This window comes from Xenopus laevis, chromosome 9_10L (genome assembly GCF_017654675.1).
Source record: "Xenopus laevis strain J_2021 chromosome 9_10L, Xenopus_laevis_v10.1, whole genome shotgun sequence".
Classification (NCBI taxonomy): Eukaryota; Metazoa; Chordata; class Amphibia; order Anura; family Pipidae; genus Xenopus; species Xenopus laevis.
Genome location: NC_054387.1, coordinates 72,532,589 through 72,552,993, shown reverse-complemented (window position 1 = coordinate 72,552,993; position 20,405 = coordinate 72,532,589). Strand labels below are relative to the sequence as shown.

General features: G+C 37.5%; 1 protein-coding gene across 4 annotated transcripts in view; it reads left to right on the top strand.

Moving 5' to 3' along the window:
- The window catches only part of LOC108701346 (potassium voltage-gated channel subfamily H member 7), a 180,471-nt gene that overhangs the window by 73,799 nt on the left and 86,267 nt on the right, over positions 1-20,405 (top strand). For all 4 annotated transcript variants that reach the window (XM_018235851.2, XM_018235850.2, XM_041576183.1 and 1 more), the window contains exon 3: positions 17,021-17,176. In XM_018235851.2, the coding sequence (XP_018091340.1) occupies positions 17,021-17,176 (156 nt within the window). The remainder of the gene's footprint in view (positions 1-17,020; positions 17,177-20,405) is intronic.

Below are 20,405 nucleotides of genomic sequence, written 5' to 3'. Positions count from 1 at the left end.
CTGGGCAAATGCCCCTAACTTGTTACTTACCCTTCTGTGCAGGTCCAGTCCAGGGAGTTCACAGACAACATCTTCTTCCACGCGATCTTCTTCCTGCTGTGAACAGCATTTTGGTGTATGCGCAGTAGGAGCATTTGCCGGTACTGATCTACTGCGCATGCTCCAAAAGCCACACGCATGCGCAGTAGATCGTACCGGCGAAATGATCCTACTGCGCATGCGCCGTTCAAAGCAGGAAGAAGATCGCATGAACGTCTGTGAACTCCCTGGACTGGACCTGCGCAGAAGGGTAAGTAACAAGTTAGGGGCATTTGCCCAGCGGGACGGGTAGGCCAGGGGGAAGGAGGGAGGGTGGGCAAGAAACGGGAAGGGGGGTGGGGGGTTTGCGCCGACTAGGTTTCCTTCCCCTTTAAGGGAAGTGCAAGGGAGGTAAGGCCTCTGTTGGTTGGTGTCCAGTCAGTAGATGCCCCATACCAAGAATGGATGTCTGTTAGTAGGAACTCACAATGAACAATAGCTAGATTTTTTGGTTGAAAATATTTATACTGCATGACCATAGAGCTTCAAGTACACCCATCTAAGATGGCAAGATTTTTCTTCCTACTTGGTTTAGTCTCATGGTGACCACCTCTTTATGCAATGTCGAGGCCTCCTTTTTGATAACTAACATAGTAAGTTAGGTTGGAAACTGACACACGTCCATCAAGTTCAACCTTTTAACTCTATTTTAACCTGCCTAACTGCTAGTTGATCCAAAGGAAGGCAAAAAAAAAAACCATTTGAAGCGTCTCCAGTTTGCCTCAGAGGGGGAAAAAATTCCTGACTCCAAGATGCAATCGGACTAGTCCCTGGATCAACTTGTACTATGAGCTATCTTCCATAACCCTGTATTCCCTCACTTGCTAAAAAGCCACCCAACCCCATCATAAAGCTATCTAATGTTTCTGCCAGTTTGACTGATTCAGGGAGAGAATTCCACATATTCTCAGCTCTCACTGTAAAAAATCCCTTCTGAATATTTAGTCAGAACCTCTTTTCTTCTAATCAGAATGGTAGACCTTGCGTCAGCTGGAAAGACCTACTGGTAAATAAAATGAAAACAGTATACCTCAGAATAAAGTCCTAACACAAGTCTGAAATAATCCTTTCTAAAAACCTTAATTTTATTAGATTGCTGATTATTGGTTGAAAATACCTTCACATAATTAAGTTTTGTTTCAATTCTGTTCTTGATCACAATATCCAAAATCAGCTTGTCATTACTTAAATCTCTCACTTCTATATATACATTTTTTCAATGCTGTAAATACATTTTGCCATACTTTTTTCTAATTAAACACTAGCAGTTCAGTGATTTGATTTTACATTTATTACACCCCCCTCTCTTCCTACAGCTCTCACTGTAAAAAATCCCTTCTGAATATTTAGTCAGAACCCTCTTTTCTTCTAATCAGAATGGGAGACCTTGCATCAGCTGGAAAGACCTACTGGTAAATAAAATGAAAACAGTATACCTAAGAACAAAGTCCTAACATAAGTCTGAAATAATCCTTTCTAAAACCTTAATGTTATTAGATTGCTGATTATTGGTTTTAAATACCTTCACATAATTAAGTTTTGTTTCACTTCTGTTCTTGATCTCATTAAAGGCTGCATATGGTAACCCTTTTACAAGATTAGGATAACTGTAGTTTACTGCTATAATTTTATTCTCTGTAATGTAGCCGGTTCTAAACAGACAATAAAATGCAATCCAATTTGTACTTTTTTGCTTTGTAAAGGTTTTATATAACTGTTTAATATTGAGACATTATTCTACAATGATGCACAAAGTTTCCCATGCATAAAAGATTGTACAATACAGAAGAGGATAGCACTTGTAGTATCAATAAATTGTAGTACCTATGAACATTAAAATTCTCACTCCTTGGTTAGAAATACCTGTATGTATACTAAAGATCATAAAATAGGACAACCGTAGGCCTTGCCTAGTTTTCCCTGGTTATCAGAGCTCAGTTTTACTGGTACAGGTATGGGACCTGTTATCCAGAATGCTCGGGACCTGGGGGTTTCCAGATAACGGTCTACTAGAAAATCATGCAAACATTAAATAAAACCAATAGGCTGGTTTTGCTTCCATTAACATTAATTATATCTAAGTTTGGATCAAGTACAAGGTACACATTATTTTACAATAAAACACTGCATCCTTTATTGTCACTTAAATACTGTATATCTCCAAACATTTGCAGTTGAAAACTGGGTTGTCTTATATGTCAAACTCGTACTGATTTGCTTACCACTAAAAGGCTGAATTTTAGTGGTAGTTAGTTGATTCTGGACAGAATGATGCAGCACTTATCAATTTTTAAGTTATAACCATTCTCAATAATAACTAATATACATTTTTTTTAAATGAAAATTGCCCAATGCACAATTTTGCCTAAAGAAGCCACTTTCTGTAAATTCTTTGTAGCTAACTCACTAATTTCGAGTGCTTAAAACAGAAGTAGGCGGGTGATGGAACATGTGCCTGCCAGCTTGTTATGTCTTGTAAGGAGACCAGGTGAAATGAGTCAGATAGGAGTCAGTATCATTATAAATCAACCTACACAAGAGCAGTGAATGGAAATAAAAACAAATGGCAAATAAATTCTGCCTTTTGGCTCAATTTGATATTTTGAAGATAGAACATGTGTAGGCTTATTAGAAAATAAATAAATTGTGGCATGTAATATTTCTGTCTCTTAGTTTTAGTTTAAGGGAAATGTAAAATTCACATTAATGATGAAAAATAGATGTTAAAAGATGTAAAAATATTGGGTCGGTAATTTCCAAAATTGGATTTTTTTTGTTAAAATCCATTAATTTAATGTCAATTATGTGAACTATGATGAACCACTGGGTATTGTGTCTTTGATGTCCCATGAATATGTATGTTTTCATATATATATGGAAGAGGGGGTGGTGGTGGTGAAGTAAATACAGGGATGTGGGGTCAATTCATGAGTCTGACTACTGCCCCAGCCAAGGTTAGTGTCAGTATATTATTGTGTATTAACAACCCATTACCATCATTTGTAAGAGGTTGGGTTCACCTATTAAGAGTTATTGTCTATCAAATATGCTATATAACAGGTGATTTAAATCTTTTACAAATTCCGCTCATTGCACTCTACAACTTTCCAAAGTAGGTGATACAAAATTAACTATAGGTTCTCCTAAAGCCAATTTATCCCAGGTAATTGCATTTACAGGGAATCAAGTAGAGTGAGCTGCTCTGTAGAAATGTTCTATCTATAAAATGCTGTGACATGTTACAGAGTCATGTTCTGATGGTGTTGGGGTAAATCTGCTGACTCCACAACAACATTTAGGTCACAGTGCTCTTGTCTGATTTAATTTTCCCTCTAGATTATTGTACTGTGTGAGCAGCTTCATCCACTTACAGTATAACCGTATTGGATTTCTGGAATCCTGAAGGACTGTCGTCTTCAATATTTGGCCTTCCTCTGAAAGTGTTATTATAATAATGTGACCCATTGGATACCTGTTTCAATGTGTGGAAATGACTGATTCAATTCTTTTTGGTTAAATACTTTATTATTGTGTGATGTTGTCATCAATGTTACTTAAAGGGAAACCAGAGCCTGAAAAAGGTTTATTCTATAAATTCTGTATATTTTACGTCTCCAAATATATCTTCAGTTGCTCCCCACTTTTCTTTTCTGATCAGGCACATGGCATTCTTGTTTTGCTCTGTCAGATAGTTTGATTAACAGTTAAAGTGACTTCTTCTCTGCATTTAACCATATATGCCAGGAATCTGTAACATTAGCCATAGAGTTATTATGACAGAGTACCCAGCACCTAGAAAGGAATTCCACTATCTACCAAAAGTAGCATAATAGGTAAATAAGTGTATTAAGAAACATATTAAGAAATGCAGCTAATCTATTCAGTAGGACAGATGGTGCATTTTGTGGTACCTGGAGCCGGCAAATGTCAGCTGCCATTGCTGTAAATACAAATTGTACATATGTTGACATTAAAAATGACTATGTGTGAAAAGTAGCAAGCATAAACTGGAATCTTCAAAGTACTGAATTATTAATCTTTATAAAAGCAAAGTGTGAATTGATTGAAAGGAATAATTGTGTTAGCCATCTGTCTCTTGATTAGACAATCCCAAGCTGACCAGAAATATATAGTTCATGTGTAATAGGTGTGATGAACTGGAAAACGGAGTCAAACATTGAGGATCTAAAGTGGAGGAAGGGATTTTATATCTCACGGGATTTTGGTTTTTGATTATAATAATTAAAATAACCCATTAAGTCACCCTTCCCACGCGGAAACCTATAAGCTTCATTGAATAATTTATAAAGTTAACTCTTCTTTTTCAATTATTGTAAAATTACATATGTAGAAGAGATCTATTATCTAGATACCCGATATTCAGAAAAAGATTTCTCTGTAGTAACAAAACAGTTCCTTGTACTTGATGGTAACTAAAGCTGACCATACACATTCAGATTTTATTGGTTTATTTGTAGGGCGAACATTTGGTTATCAATCATACATTTTAATGCAGCAATCTAGAACTAACATTCAGATTTAAATTGTAGGATTAAAGTAGGAATAATTATGTCCCAGTGACATTGATAATTAATAATAAAAGATTTTATAAATATCCAACAGAAATTTTCTACCCTGTCCAATCAACTAAACTGCTGATCGCCATGGTATGACAATTGTTGTGACCAGTGCGAAACTATAGAGGAAGTCTGCTTCCTTTATAGCTAACAAGAACCCCGTACCCAGTAGCTCTTACCTTTGGCGGGGGTATCAGAGCGCAAGTCGGCACTAATAAGGCAAGTTGAGAAACTCGTCTCAGGCAGCAGCGCCCCACCGCAGCAGAAATGCCGCTCCTGGTAACTTTAAGAGCTGCATTTCCATTTTTAAACCCAAAATGTGGCTCTTATAGCACAAAGAGTGCAATTGCGCTTCTCTGTGCTATCACCCTGAATACCCTAGATGTCCCTGGACCCCCTCCGGCACCAAAAAAGGTTAGCACAAAGGGGGGGGAGGGTTGACTGCCGCAAGTTGCCTCAGATAGCATAGGTGTCGATACAAAACAGCGCAGAGGTTCTGCTGCAAAAGTGCCTTTACTAACACGACATGTTTCGAGCACCAAGGCTCTTTATCAAGCCTTGGTGCTCGAAACATCTTGTGTTAGTAAAGGCACTTTTGCAGCAGAACCTCTGCGCTGTTTTGTATCGACACCTATTACTTTTGAACCACTATTACTGGCTTTGGATCGAAGCAAGGTGCTGCGATACTTAAACCAAATCACAGAGGAATAAGTACCAGGTCCTTACAATTTACTACTCAGATAGCATAGGGGCTAGAATTGCCCATGCAAGCATCATATTTACTGGCTCTGTGTCAACCCTATTTTCACTTATGTACAACTGTTCTTCAAAGAAGAGGGCTCCAATGTTGCCGCTTTCTTCCAAACACAATGTCCAGATGGCTCCTTAAATAGGGGGGCGGGGGTGAGGGGAGATGGTATGGATGGGGAGGGTTCCATTCCCATTGGAGAATGCGGGCGACAAGGGGCACATTATAGTAACATCTGCATAGTGTGCTTGGCAAAATTCTAGTGTGACTTTGCAAACATTTTCATGGCTGACAAAATTGTAATTGAAGTTTGCCGTGAAAAAGTTTGCTCATTCCTAATGAGAAAGTGAAGAACAAGGAATAGAAAGGTACTTTGTATGGCCTCTGGTACAGTATCCGTTTGGCCAATAGCCTGCACAGAAATAGTTCTCATACTTCATTTATTTAGGCAGTGTTCATCTTTTCTGTATGGCTAAACTCTATTCCTGAATTAAATCTACATGCATCCACATCTTTAACATACGTAGTTTGTGGTGTGGGTATGTGTGTGGGTATGTGTATTAGTTGTTTGAGTGTGAGTCTGTAATGTTCTTTTCCGTGTTTCATCTCGGTCTATTTATATCCACTGTAAAGAGAACACACATGATGCATAACTGCTGTATCATTTAGGACTAATTGTTGACAAACAATTAATATCTCCATGTTTCAAACTCCTGCAAATATGTATAACCTTATGTATGTGTAGACAGTGATGATGTTCCGCCAGAAATTGTTACAGGTAAAATAAAACGGAAATGTAGCAAATTTGAAATAGTATTTTCTTTTCAGTGTTAGCGATAGTACATTGCTTCTTTAGCCACTGCCATTACAATGATATGCTTTTCCCCATTACAATGATTTGGTTTACAACCCTCTAGGCCCCCTATTGTCCAAGACCTACAGGGCACACACAAGCTAGGCACTTTGGCTCTGTGACAGGCAAATTCCTGCTGATATTTGTATGCCCTCCTGAAGGTGAAATACAGTCATGAAAGATGCAGACAGAGAACTCTATACAAACGGTGTTGTATCACATTGCCATCTGAAGGCACACACAGACATGAAGCTGTGAAACTGAAAGTGACAAATGTCACGTGCTTCTTTGTATTTCCATCAACAGATGTCGGCTATAGCCCACTGCATTGTCAGTGCTTCTTTTCTTGGCTAAGGGCACATCATAAAGAGCCCTTGCAGTTTCTTCTCTTTTGGCTTGTTTCCCTCTTATCAGGTTAAAAGGGTCGCACACACGCAGACTAACGCAGTGGGACTGATGAGATTTTGACAATGACTCATGAATCAGTGCCAACCCTCTATAAACAGATGGCTTAGAATATACCAGAGGCTGACAACTACAAGAGCTGAATCTGCAAATTAGTTTCATGCAATAAGAACAGGACAGGGTTGTATCATTATTAAAGAAAAGCTGGATTTCATTTTTGGGGGTGGTTAAAGCCCTTTGAATAAAATATGACATTTTATTTTGTACCACTTTCATATACTGTACAGTATTCAAATATTATGGTCTTTTAGCTTCTCCCCTTCCCAATGGCTTGCTATAAACCTTCCCATCACACTACACACATTTCCAGAACTGCTTCTTAATTACCAATTAAGTGAGAATGTGCCTACCAGTACTATGTTAGTCATCTTGTTGCTGTTCAACATTGTGGTGCAGTTTAGAAGAAGGGTGGATATAAAATTATAGGGTAAAAGTTTTGAAATGAAACATAAGAACGGTGTATTTCAGAAAACGCCGGCGCAGCTGGTGTAATTGAATGGGGACGCACACGTCCCCATAATGCGCTTGGGCTGCATGCCGCCCCTATTTTTTGCCGTCCTAGGCCCGGGCCTATGCAGCCTTGCCGCAAATCCGGGCCTGGTAACCGGGGTATAAACATGAATAACTCTCAAAAGATGGTTGACTGGGGGTAGCATCGTGTCAACCTTCTCAGGGGAGGGGGACAGAAGTGGCTCTGGCTTTTTTACTGACTATAGATTCGCTGTACTGATTAAAATTAATCATAACCCTATTTCAAACTTCCCATCATTCCAAAATTAAAATCAGTCCACCAATCCCATCATTCCAAAATTAAAATCAGTCCACCAATCCATTACCATTGTTAAAAGTTATTGAGCTTTATTTTAGTTTGGGCTAATTCCAAAGCACATCACATGCATTGAAATAAATGAAAATAATCATCCCTGTTTTTTACATGCAGACACTATGCTGAGACTTACGTGATAATTATTGCTTTAACAAAGACCTAACCTCAATCCTTCTCCGGTTTTTGTAAACACAGCTTGCCGGAGGATGCCTTATTCTCTAGGGGAACCAGCTGAAATAATTTGCAGCTTCCCTTCATATTCATTGAGAAATTAGAATGTTGCCAACAAAGCAAGTTGGGAGAATACCATGCTTGCCCTACTTCTGGAAATAGTACTGGGACTCCTTGTGAGGTCATTGAGTTTCATTATGAAAAATGGGCAAAGGGTGCGACTTTAACGCTTTGCTGTTTTTTTTTCTTTTTTACTTTTTAATTATAGTTTGTAGAAATAATTATCATCCATGGGGTGAGCAGGATGAAAAGCTGTGATAATCTGCTCACCATTTCACAGCTTTAGCTTTCCTTCACAGAGACCCGTTTATGAGAAATGCATTAACTCCTCAGGTGCCAAATGCCTTTCAAATCATTTAAAATATCTTATTAGCACCCAGTGATCGCCAGTGAGGTCCTAGTTAAAAATCCAGTGTCAGAGCCAATTAACTAACATTTGGTTAGGTGATTATGATCAACTGCATCACCCATGTAGCAAACAAAATCCTCACTAATAATTTCCCCTCCGTTATTTAAAAAAGTGAAAATGTGTTTAATTGTTTTGCTTAAAACTGTTCTTATTGGGTGTAAAAATTAAAACCTATGGCAATATTTAAAGTTTCCACCATTCTCTTTAATGAAATATTGATACAAAAATCACAAAAATAGTTTTATGGCTAAATAAACTAGCTATCTATGGGAAAAAGTCACTGGAGATGTAATATGAGCCAAACTTCAGAAGATTGAGTATAAGTGAGTGTAAATCAACCAACAAGAGGAACACAAAATGTAAATCTTGTTTTAAAAATGTTTCTGATTTTGGGGTTCAAGAAAGAAAGGTAAAATCACTGGGGTGCCAAGTTGATAAGCATCCCCCGTTGATTCTAGTTGTTTACCAAGTGGTGTAACTACAAGTGACCGGGCCCCCCTGCAAAAAAAAAAAAATCCTTGACCCAGCGCTTAGCTGTGCTAATGCTGCACCCTCCCTCCACTGGTTGATGAATTGACCTCCCACTCACTTTCTTAGATGCATATCACCATGTTCTGTAGCCACTGTGCTAACCACTGAGTACCAGCATAATCCTGTGCACCACAACTGCACCAACCACTGGTTCAGTTTGTAAAAGTGGGTGAGAAACTGCAATACTGCACATCAATGCTAACGTTGTACATGTACAATGCACCTTGCATTTAATTCAGTAAAGTGGAAGCAATGGATGCTTTTTGCACAAAGTTTGTGCTTTGCACTTGCATTTTTAAATGAACCTTAATGTCTTTTTTTAGATATGGATTTTTACTCCAAGATGCCAGACCCTTTCTGCCCTGCCCCAAAACAATCCTAACAGTCCTAAGCTTTTTGGAATACTATTTTTGCATTGTAATGCTGGATTCTTCAATAACACACAATGATAAGGAAATGGGGACATTTACACTCGCGATGCTTGCTACCATTTGAGATGACCTGTAAATTATTAAGTACAAGACAATCAGAAAAAACACAAGCCTCTCCAGCTGGACCAGTGAGGCAAATCCCAGCATGCTTTGATGTGTTAACTGAATCCAGCCTTATATTTTTTTAATGGTTTTGCTAAGTTCATTTGTGTAAAAGGTCAAGCAGAAACAGCACTGAAGCAGCGTGTTGGTCATTTACATATGTCCATGCAAGATAAGATACTCTAGCTGTCTTACAAGGCTTTTATTACCTTTCTGATGGATGCTAATCAAGTACTGGTATACAGTTTTCTCAGTGAACTTTTCCAGAGCATCCTCATTGCTTCATTCATATATTTCCCTTAAAGGGGAATTACTCCATCTATCAACATTAACTGAATAAATAGGTCTTTAACTAATTAATATCTGTTTTTTTAATGTGGACACTGCTACTATGGTTAGCACTGCTGGCTTCCAGTGCTGGGGTCCTGTGTTTGATTCTAGTCAGGGCACTATATGCATGTACTTTGTATGTTCTCCATGTGTCTGTGTGGGTTTCCTTCCAGTCCCCAAAAACATACTTAGTTGGACTTAGTGTATGTGATAGGGACCTTAGACTGTATGATCCACTGGGGCAGGAACTGATGGGAACGACCTCTGTAAAAAATATGTTGCCGCTAGGTAAAATAAAGGGTGATTAAAATAATAGGCAGTATACATTTTCAGGACAAGACCTATTTAATGTGCTCACATTGAGCAATCAGTGTATACTGCCTGTTTAGGAGGTCAGTCTACACCCTTATTCATCAAACCGAGTTTGTGCTGAAAATAGATTGTGCTGTTTTTAGAGTAACCATCTGTTCTATTCTGACCCGGACAACCCAGCCTAATTTGGAAAACCAGGCAGGATTACCTAAGATTGACGCTGCAGTTGGCCAATCACCCATCGCCACGTCATAGCTCTGCCCACCCTTTCAGCATCACTACCCTGCCCACAATGCCACAACTCCACCCCCCTGGTGTCATCATCCTGCCCCCGCCCAGAGTTACTGGCAGGGAAAGGTGGCAGCCCTAGTTGCTTTTATATGCCCTGTTTAGTGCAATAAACAGTGAAACTGAATAATGTAGTTAATCAATTTATCCTTTCCAGGGAACCTACCTGTTAAATGGACTCCTCCTTTTCTGTAAAACCCAAGACAGTCTACAGCTGGAAGAAATAAGGGGCTTGTTTGCACAGGGCTCTTTATTTTTTTTTAAAAAAAACCTTAGTTTCATTGAGAGGGAGGGGTATTAAGGTGAAAGAAAAACAATTTTTCATTTTGTCATGTGCTTTTTAATAATCAGTTCATGTTTGCTGAAAGGAAAATACTCCCAGATTCAGGTATTGCACTCCTAAAAGATAGCACCCATAAGATTGTTCGATATTGTTTTGGAATATCCACTCTATAGGAATTTTTTTTTTTTGCACATTCTTTTTCTGTGTCTATACATTTCATGTAGCAGGTGTCCTGTTGTATTAGTCATCTTCTATAGTATGGTATCGAAAAAACACATACACACACAATATATTTGCCTCTTTAGAAAAATGGTAGGGTTAACAAGATCAGCAATACCTATCTGCATTGTCCGGGATTAAATAGCCCCCATAAATAACTGCTGTTTTGTCAATGCATTTAAAAGGCATACTGAGCAGTATGTGTATATATATATATATTTTTTTAAATTAATATATTCATTATTACTGCGCACTTCATTTATGGATCTCTATGAACCCGTTATTGTCTGGTCTATGATTCAGCACTTACATCATTTAAAGTGTAATGAGAATAACCTTAGAATAACCTAAGGGACATTTATTTTCTGATTAGGAACCAAATAAAATGGACTCACATCTAGAAAGAAGGCAAAGAGTTTAAGCATCTTACTAAGAGATGTTTTATAACCACAATTAATAATTTAAACATAATTTGAATTGCTCTTCTATCTCCTATTACATTTTCTTTTTAAAAAAAAGTCTGTTGATGGTCTAACCTCCAATACATTTTCCAAATGAGAAAGAATGAATAGCTTGTGAATCAATTCATAGTTTTTAAATAGAACATACTCTGAAATTTGTGGTGCCAGTTTTCCTTTTTTAATCCAGCCCTTTTTCAGTAGACCTTATTGTCCTGCTGCATGATCCAGTTGTGCTACAGATAAATGGCAGTGTTCTAGTGGTGGCTAAATATCATCTACAGCTCCATATAAGGGAACTAATTTACAAGCTTTGAAAATTGTTGAATTTCTGAATTTGTTTACTTATCAATACACAAGAACCCCTTGGAATCCTGATGTCAACAAACTACGTGGTACTGTTGAGAACCCAAAAGTTTTATTTTTTCTTAAAAAAGCATGAATAATGTGAAAAGTTTAATTGTAAGGCAAGCGTGGCTAGACAAGATCCATGTTCCAAATCAAGATTATCAGTATGGGATAATTTTTTTATGAGCTGTTAAAGGTTTTATTGTCTATTTTTTTTATTTTTATAACCTCTGTTTTTTCTAATTTTAAGTGTCACAAGTACTATATCCCTTATCTGGAAAACTAACATCCATAAATCTCTGAATTACCGAAAAGCCATCTCCTATAGAGCCCATTTTAAGAAAATATTTATACATTATTTGAAAATTATTTCCTTTATCTCTGCAATAATAAAACAGTACCTTCTACTTGATGACTAAGCTGCATGAATCCATATTGGTGCCAATATAATCTTTTTGGGTTTGTTTCATGTTTTAAATGATTTTTAGTAGACTTCATGGACATTATGGAAAAAACCTTTATCTGGGTAATCTGAAGTTGCAAGCATTCTGTATAACAGATCCTATACAAACAAAAATATAAAATGTAGTTAAAGTGGTTGTTCACCTTTGAGTTAACTTTTAGTATGACGTAGAGTGATATTCTGAGACAATTTGAAATTGGTTTTCAATTTTATTGTTTTTTAGTTATTTTAGCTTTTTTTCCAGCAAGTTGAAAGTTTTGAAACTTGAAAGTTTTTTTCAAGTTTGCAAGTTCAGCAATCCAGTAGCTAGGGTACAAAGGTCATTAGCAACCATGCGTTTATATGAATAAAGCTGGCCATAGACGCAAAGATCCGATCGTACGAATCGTGGATTCGTACGATTTTCGGGCCGTGTGTGGAGAGTCCCGACATTTTTCGTCCGTCGGAGATCGGTCGTTTGGTCGATCAGACAGGTTAGAAAATTTCTGTCGCCTGCCGATAATATCTCTGCGTGTATTGCCGATCGTACGATTTTCAGAGGGAGACTGTCACTAGTGTTGTCAGACATAAGTATCGTACGATTGCTGTCAGGGGCAGAACATTGGGTGTTCTGTTCTTATTTGATCGGAATGGTAAAGACTTTGATTTGAATGGTTAGCGGAGGGTCGGGAGATGGGAAAGTCCGATCGTACGTTGATTTGTACGATCGGATCTTTGCGTCTATGGCCAGCTTAAGAGACTGGAATATGAAAAGGAGAGGCCCTTAAAGGAACAGTTCAGTGTGAAAATAAAAACTGTGTAAATAGATAGGCTGTGCAAAATAAAAAATGTTTCTAATATAGTTAGTTAGGCAAAAATGTAATATATAAAGGCTGGAGTGAACAGATGTCTCATTAAACAGCCAGAATCCAACTTCCTGCTTTTCAGCTCTATAACTCTGAGTTAGTCAGCGACTTGAAGGGGGGCCACATGGTACATTTCTGTTCAGTGAGTTTGTAATTGATCCTCAGCATTCAGCTCAGATTCAAAAGCAACAGAAATGACCCATGTGGCCCCCCCTCGAGTCTCTGATTGGTTACTGCCTGGTAGCCAGGGTAACCAGTCAGTGTAAACCAAGAGAGCTGAAAAGCAGGAAGTTGGGTTCAAACTGACATGTTATACATCAAATCACTCCAGCCTTTATACATTACATTTTTGCCTAACTAACTATATTAGAAACACTTTTTATTTTGCACAGCCTATCTATTTACCAAGTTTTTATTTTTACACTGAACAATTCCTTTAATAGAAAGATGAGTAACAAGAAGCAGCAATAACTATAAATGTTTTTGGTTTTAGATGGGGTCAGTGTCCCCTATTTGAATGATGAAAATAATCAGAAGATGTAGTAAAATAATTCAAAAACTATACAAAGAAGGCCAATTGAAAAGATACGTAGAATTAAACATTTTATAACATATTAAATGTTAACTTAAAGGTGAACCTTTCCTTTAATAGCAGGCATGCATGATACCTCGCCTGTTATTCATATACATATATTGGCATGGATCTACCCACAGTGCAGTATTTTAATTAAAATGGATAGGATACTTTCTGTACTCATTGCTATGTATAAGTGATTAAGACTACACTTCGATTTTTACCTTGCAAAATGTGATAATGCATGATTGATACTCTCAGGTTATGTATGCATGTAACTCTTCCATATCAATCTTGATGTTCATTGTGTGTACTTTGTATTTCAAAAACGGAAAATAAAGAATATATAAAATGGATAGGATTGGTGCAGCTCAATCTATAGTTTGTGTCGTATCGTCCCCAACCCACCCTATAATATATTTACTATTAATATATAATCAGCAAAGATTATGTCAACCTTTACTGTGGTTGCCTTTACAAGCTTTGAGGATTTACTGGAAATTAATATTTTAGGTATATAAATATTTTAAAATTCAGTGATCGAGTGACTGATCTTACTTAGTTTCTACCTTCACCTCATTATAACAGTAAATTATTCTGAGACAGCAGCCACTTTGACTGCTGGTTAGGGATCAGCGAATTTGACCCGTTTCGTTTCGCCAAAAATCCTCCGCCAGTGAAATGTCGCAGACGCCCATTAAAGTCTATGGGCGTCAAAAATTTTTTGCCGTGCGGTGAAATTTTTTTGATGCACGTCTTTTAACTTTGACGCACAGCGCCTGTTGTGAAGTTTTAATATAATTTTGTAAAATAATTAACTGAATTTCTTTAGGCCTTTATAGAGTTAGCTCTGAGTCCCAGTATACCATTAAAGCGAGACTTCAAGCCCATGCACTGAACTGCTCTACAGTATGTATGTACCGTATATACTCGAGTATAAGCCGACCCGGGTATAAGCCGAGTTAACTAATTTTACCTACGAAAACTGGGAAAACGTATTGACTCGAGTATAAGCCTAGACACAACTACAGCCCTGTCTCCCAGCAGCGCACATTCCGCCAATGCGACCCCCCCAGCGATCAACCGGACTTCTTTGCAAAGTTGATGGTGACAGAGAATTGCCAAACGGATTACTGTGTGCATTGTCCCACTGTCCCACTACCATGTGCAGAGGGTGCTGTGTGATACACAGTGCTACGCAATATGTTGGCGCTATATAAATACATGTTAATAATAATATTGCCATCACTGTTAATCTTTCGTATAACCAACAGAGGGTGCTGTGTGATATTGCCATCACTTTTAATCCTTCATATAACCAACAGAGGGCGCTGTATGATATTGCAGTCACTGTTATTCTTTCATATAACCAACAGAGGGCGCTGTGTGATATTGCAGTCACTGTAATTCTTTCATATAACCAACAGAGGGCGCACTGTTATTCTTTCATATAACCAACAGAGGGTGCTGTATGATATTGCAGCCACTGTTATTCTTTCATATAACCAACAGATGGCGCTGTGTGATATTGCAGTCACTGTTATTATTTCATATAACCAACAGAGGGCACACTGTTATTCTTTCATATAACCAACAGAGGGTGCTGTGTGATATCGTAGTCTCTCCCCAAGCGAACTGTTGGTATAGGAATGATTAAAAGTGACTGCAATCTCAGCTACTGCCCACTGACTCGAGTATAAGCCGAGGTAGACTTTTTCAGCACATTTTGGATGCTGAAAAACTCGGCTTATACTCGAGTATACGGTATGCATATTATTATATATATATATATAGTTCTACTCAGTAGTATGTCTACTAACTAAGGAGCAGTTAGAAATGCAAGAAGAGAGCCAAGATGCAGCCTGATTATGGATACCAAGCAAATATAGAATTTGCATTAGAAGGAAGTGGTCAATTGTATGAAATGCAGATGATAGGTCAAGGAAAATTAGTATAGAGAAGTGACCTGTGACTTTGGCAACTTAAAGATCATTTGTAGCTCAGCACAAGGTAGTCTCAGTAGAGTGTGCAGGCCAGAAACCAGATTGCTCAGTAAAACTTTCCCCCAGCTCTCTAGGACCTGCGGCAGCATTAAAATGCAAATTAATCCTCCAATGAGAATCCCAGCTGATCTATGTAAATCTGGCTCCATGTTCTTTTTCCTGCAACTGAAGTTTGAAGCTTTAAGCACAGTTTCCCAGCAATACACCAGATTGTACTTTATCCCCATATCGGATTCCAATGTAATATAATGAAGCCAAAATAACATAATAATCACAATATGTAAGATATCAGCAAGATACTTGACATGGTGTAATTAAGCTTTTCATCAACTTCTGTAGAAAACTAGGGGGTGCAGAGGACACAGTTATGGTTTGGTTTAGAACCCCAGTAATTAAAAGGTAATATAGTACATTATATATTTTATTATTATTTATTTTTTAGGGATGCACCGAATCCACTATTTGAGATTCAGCCGAATCCCCGAATCCTTGGTGAAAGATTCGGCCGAACACTGAACCGAATCCTAATTTGCATTTGCAAATTAGGGGCAGGAAAGGAAAAAAGTGTGAAAAAATCTTCTTTTGTGATGAAAAGTCACGTGATTTCCCTACCCGCCCCTAATTTACATATGCAAATTAGGATTCAGATTCAGTTCGGCCAGGCAGAAGGATTCGGCCAAATCTGAATCCTGCTTAAAAAGGCCGAATCCCGAACCGAATCCTGGATTCGGTGCATCCCTAATTATTATTATATTTTTATATTATAACAGATATATACAGAATCTGTTTTTTATCTAGAGAGATAACCATAGATGAGCCATTCAGATGAAGGCTACGTACAATGTAAAGAACAATCTCATAGCTGAATATTCCATGAAAGGTCTCCAGTCTGCTGAGACGGTTTGATGAAACATGATTCATTAGCCTAAAGAGAGCTATTTCTGGCTGGTGAAAGCTATAGTGTTTATTTAATCAGTCTGCGCTCTGCCTGTCCTGCGGCACGGCTATATTTAGTAACACTGGTACAGTCCTAAATTGCTTATTTTCTGTTTACTAAGGTAATTCATTTTGTTTCTATGGGAACTACAGCAAGTGTCATGGGCTCACTGTTTCATGCCATGGTTTGAAGTAATGAGTGAAAAAAAAGTTTCATTTCATTTTAATGGATCTGCTTGATACATGGGAAATCCAAATGTTCTGCATTAAATGATAAATGTAATTCATCTACAGTAATTATCAATGAAACATGAATGTATTTTAAATCATTTGTGATATTATTATGGCGTGGAGAGCACAGTGTAGCCAGATGCAAGGCAGACCAGTCTTTATTGACTGCCATAGGGAAGGTGGTTAGTAAAGGTATGGGACCTGTTATCCAGAAACCCGTTATCTAGAAAGCTTAGAATTATGGAAAGACAGTCTCCATTTTATCCACATAATGCAATATAATTAATCCTTATTGGAGGCAAACTACAAGATTGCTGAACAGACAGTTCAGTATTTAAGGGGGGGGGGGAGGTTCAGAGAACTGAGTTATCTCTTTTTACTATTGATAACTGTTAATAGTGTATATGTTAGGATTTAATTGTATGTAAAATGAATTATCTGTCAAGTAATTGGGATATATTTATTTTGTCCCCCCACAGGATCCACCTTTCTTTGTAGCACACACGTTATACCGGTAAAAAACCAAGAAGGAGTAGCAATGATGTTTATTATGGATTTTGAATACGTGATGAAAATCGAAAGTCCAGGATCGCCAGAGAAGATAACTCAGTTAATTCCTATTACGGCAGAAAATCGTAAGTAATCTGAATACAGTGAAAAGGAGCGTCAGATGTTAATCTGGAAGTTGAAGCAGTGGTTCTTGAATACAGCTATGACTGATAACATTCAGTAGTAGTATAAAACTGGTTTTCAGTCCCTTTACTGTAATAAAGCTATCTATTCTAATAGCTTTTTCTGATACAAACCTAACAGGGCATATATTGTGCCCTATAACTGTTATTGCTACAGTACAATGCTTTACATCTCCTTTTATCTGCAAAAAACAGATTCAGCCACAAACCATATAAGCTTTTTGCAATTAGTAGGGGGTTATGTAATAAAAGATACAAAGGTCCAGCTACAGGTTTAGTCATCTATACTAATCAGCAGATAGAATTTACTGGCCTCCTGTTTAAATACTAATATTAATGGCTGCTATGGGCTACTACACCTGGGCAAACTTTGTGCCTTTTATTACATATGGTGGTTATATTATATATGGTGCTAGCAGCTCTTTGATTTGTTGCATTGCTTGTTGCCATGTAATTATAGATCAAAGAAATGTAAAGTCATTGGCTCTGGCACTTTGACCCTTTAACTTTTGTTGCAAGGTCGGACTGGAACCACTACAGTAGTCTCTCAGAACAATAAGATTAGGGCTTTAATGATGATGGGACCCATATAAAATTGCACTGCTATCACAGATAGGTCCGAGAACGCTATATTGCACAGGCTGAGGCCCATCTGTACCAGTGTATTTGTTTCAATTAAAGCCAATGTTAGGCAGAATGGTAGGTTTGTGCTGTTGGCTTAATAACTGTATCAAGGATCGTAGCAGCGCTACTCAATATGTTGGCACTCTAAAAATACATGGTAATAATAATAATAACAATCAAAGACAAAAGGCTGCTAATATATTTGATGGTCTAAGGTCAGAACTGCCTCTATGAGACTGCTTTGCAGTATAAACCCAAAACGTTTGGATGGCGTGGACTAAAATGTTTGTGCAGGGTGCAAAAAGCTTTAAATTTGAATAAGTGAACTACTGTATCTACAGATAATTTATCTACTGATAATTTGTGGTAGCAGTAGAACATATAGAAAAAAACCCTTTTATATATTTTTCAGGGGACCAGCAAAAAATGGTGTAAAGATCAGGAAAAATGTTAAGGAAAATGCATTTTGCATTATATATTGGCAAGACCTAAAAAATCGTAGAATAAAATGAAAGGGTATATAAAATTGAGGTTTCATTTTATTACATCCTCTGTTTACAAGCAGTGTATGCTAAGACTACTGTAACTCTAGCTTGGGTAAAAAGGCAATGTCCAGTTAGTTAAGATAGAACACGGGTCACATTGGACTCTCTCCCATGATGGACCTTTACTAAGTAGAAGAGGAAGATGAGAGTGTTCTTCAACTGCATCTTGCATACTGTTATGTAAAAATAATAGAAATAGAGTACGGCCAGAGTCCTCTCCTAAAACATATCACTAACTTTATAATGCTGTCCACATGGTCTGATCTCTGTAGCCACATACTCATATTCACTCTTTTTATTGTTGCCATCTTTTATCTAGCCACAAAATATCCTTCTTCTGTCTAGTCATGCTTTCAAAGAATCACATGACACACACTTGTGCTGGCATTTTTCCAGTCATTTTCATGAATGGAAGGTGATTTTGGGGTATTTTAATTCTGTTTGTTTGGGTGAGTAGAACATGATGGTGTGCAAAAATATTTCTCACCCTGTATCATTGCTCTGAAAAAGTTATCACACAGTTTATCACATGAAAAGTCATTGACTTTCCTCCAAATTCAGTTCCAGTTTTTCCCATATACTTCAATCGAGTTTTAACGTGATAAAAAGAGATACATTTTTCTGAATTGAATCGCATCTCAAATTGAATCTCGTGGAGGACTTTTAACGTGTTAAACCGTTTTCTCATTAATAAGAATCTGGCCCAATGTTTTCTTACTGAATTGACTCTGTCTCTTTGAGCCAGATTCAATTCCATGAGAAATCATGCATTTCTGGTTCATCACTTGTGGGTAAGATTCAATTTGAGGAACAAAAATTATTATCCTCAAATGTTATAGAACTAATACAAAAATATAAAAAATTTTGACATGTGTCATTTGTGATGACAAATATGTGGTTGTAACGTCCACACCCATCCCTTTACTAGCAGTCTAGTAGTCTTTAAATTGGGTGTTGGTCTTGCAGATTTCTCAGGATCAACCTTTGGGACCAAAGTTTTGGTCCGGTCCCAAGAAACGCAACCATGCAGGTAGGTGGCAGCCTGTGAAAAACAAGTAAATAGTTATATCTACCTTGAACTGATATGAAGGCTTGACAATTTTATGATAATAACCTTGTAACTAAAAACCTTTATGTTTTAAAAGGTCTGCAGATACTATAGTACTAATTAAACTGGGGACCAGTGAATGTGTTTTGATCAGTCCCCTCTTTGTATGTTTAAAGTCGAATTGGCCAGATCAGTCATTTCCATTTTACTATACATATATATTACTTAGCCTTAGTGCTCCCAAAACTTCCTTCATGTCATTTATGGCTGTTTGAAAGCAAGTTTAAAGAAGGTGAACTAGCGCTTTAATTCCAAAGCCAATTCTGTCCAAAAAGAGTCTGAATCCGAGGCTGTCCAAGTGCTAATTTTAGACTGAGTAACAGACAATGATTTCACATAAGCTTCCCAAGACCAATCATTTTTCTTTTTAATTCAATTCCCTCTACCATGCAAGCATAAAAGTTCTTGCTAAAGTCAATTAATTTTCTTTATAAGGGTAATTAGTACAATAAGGTGAGTTTGCCTTTCTCACCTCGCTGTGCTAGAAGACATGCTCCAGATAATTTCAAGTCTATGGAGTCTGTGAGCACGCTTCATAGCACACTCTCATTGCAGAGCTATGTGTCAACTACCAGTACAACATGCAGACAAGGTCAGTGGCAGCAGAGATAGCTGATAAAATAGTCACCGTACCTCTCTATCTTCATGTCCTCTATATGCCATATAAACATACTTTCAGAAGCTTATGAAGGTCAGTGCAATTCCATATTCAGCTACTCTGTTCCTCAGCTAACAACTTATATGTTTCTTTACGCATACTTCTCTGTGATGAGTAGTAAGCTCTGCAACCTATAGTATATGACCTGAAGTATGTGGACACTTCTTCTAATGACTGATATTGGCTGTTTAAGCCAAAGCCATGGTTGCTGAAAAAGGTGATACGATATCATACAAT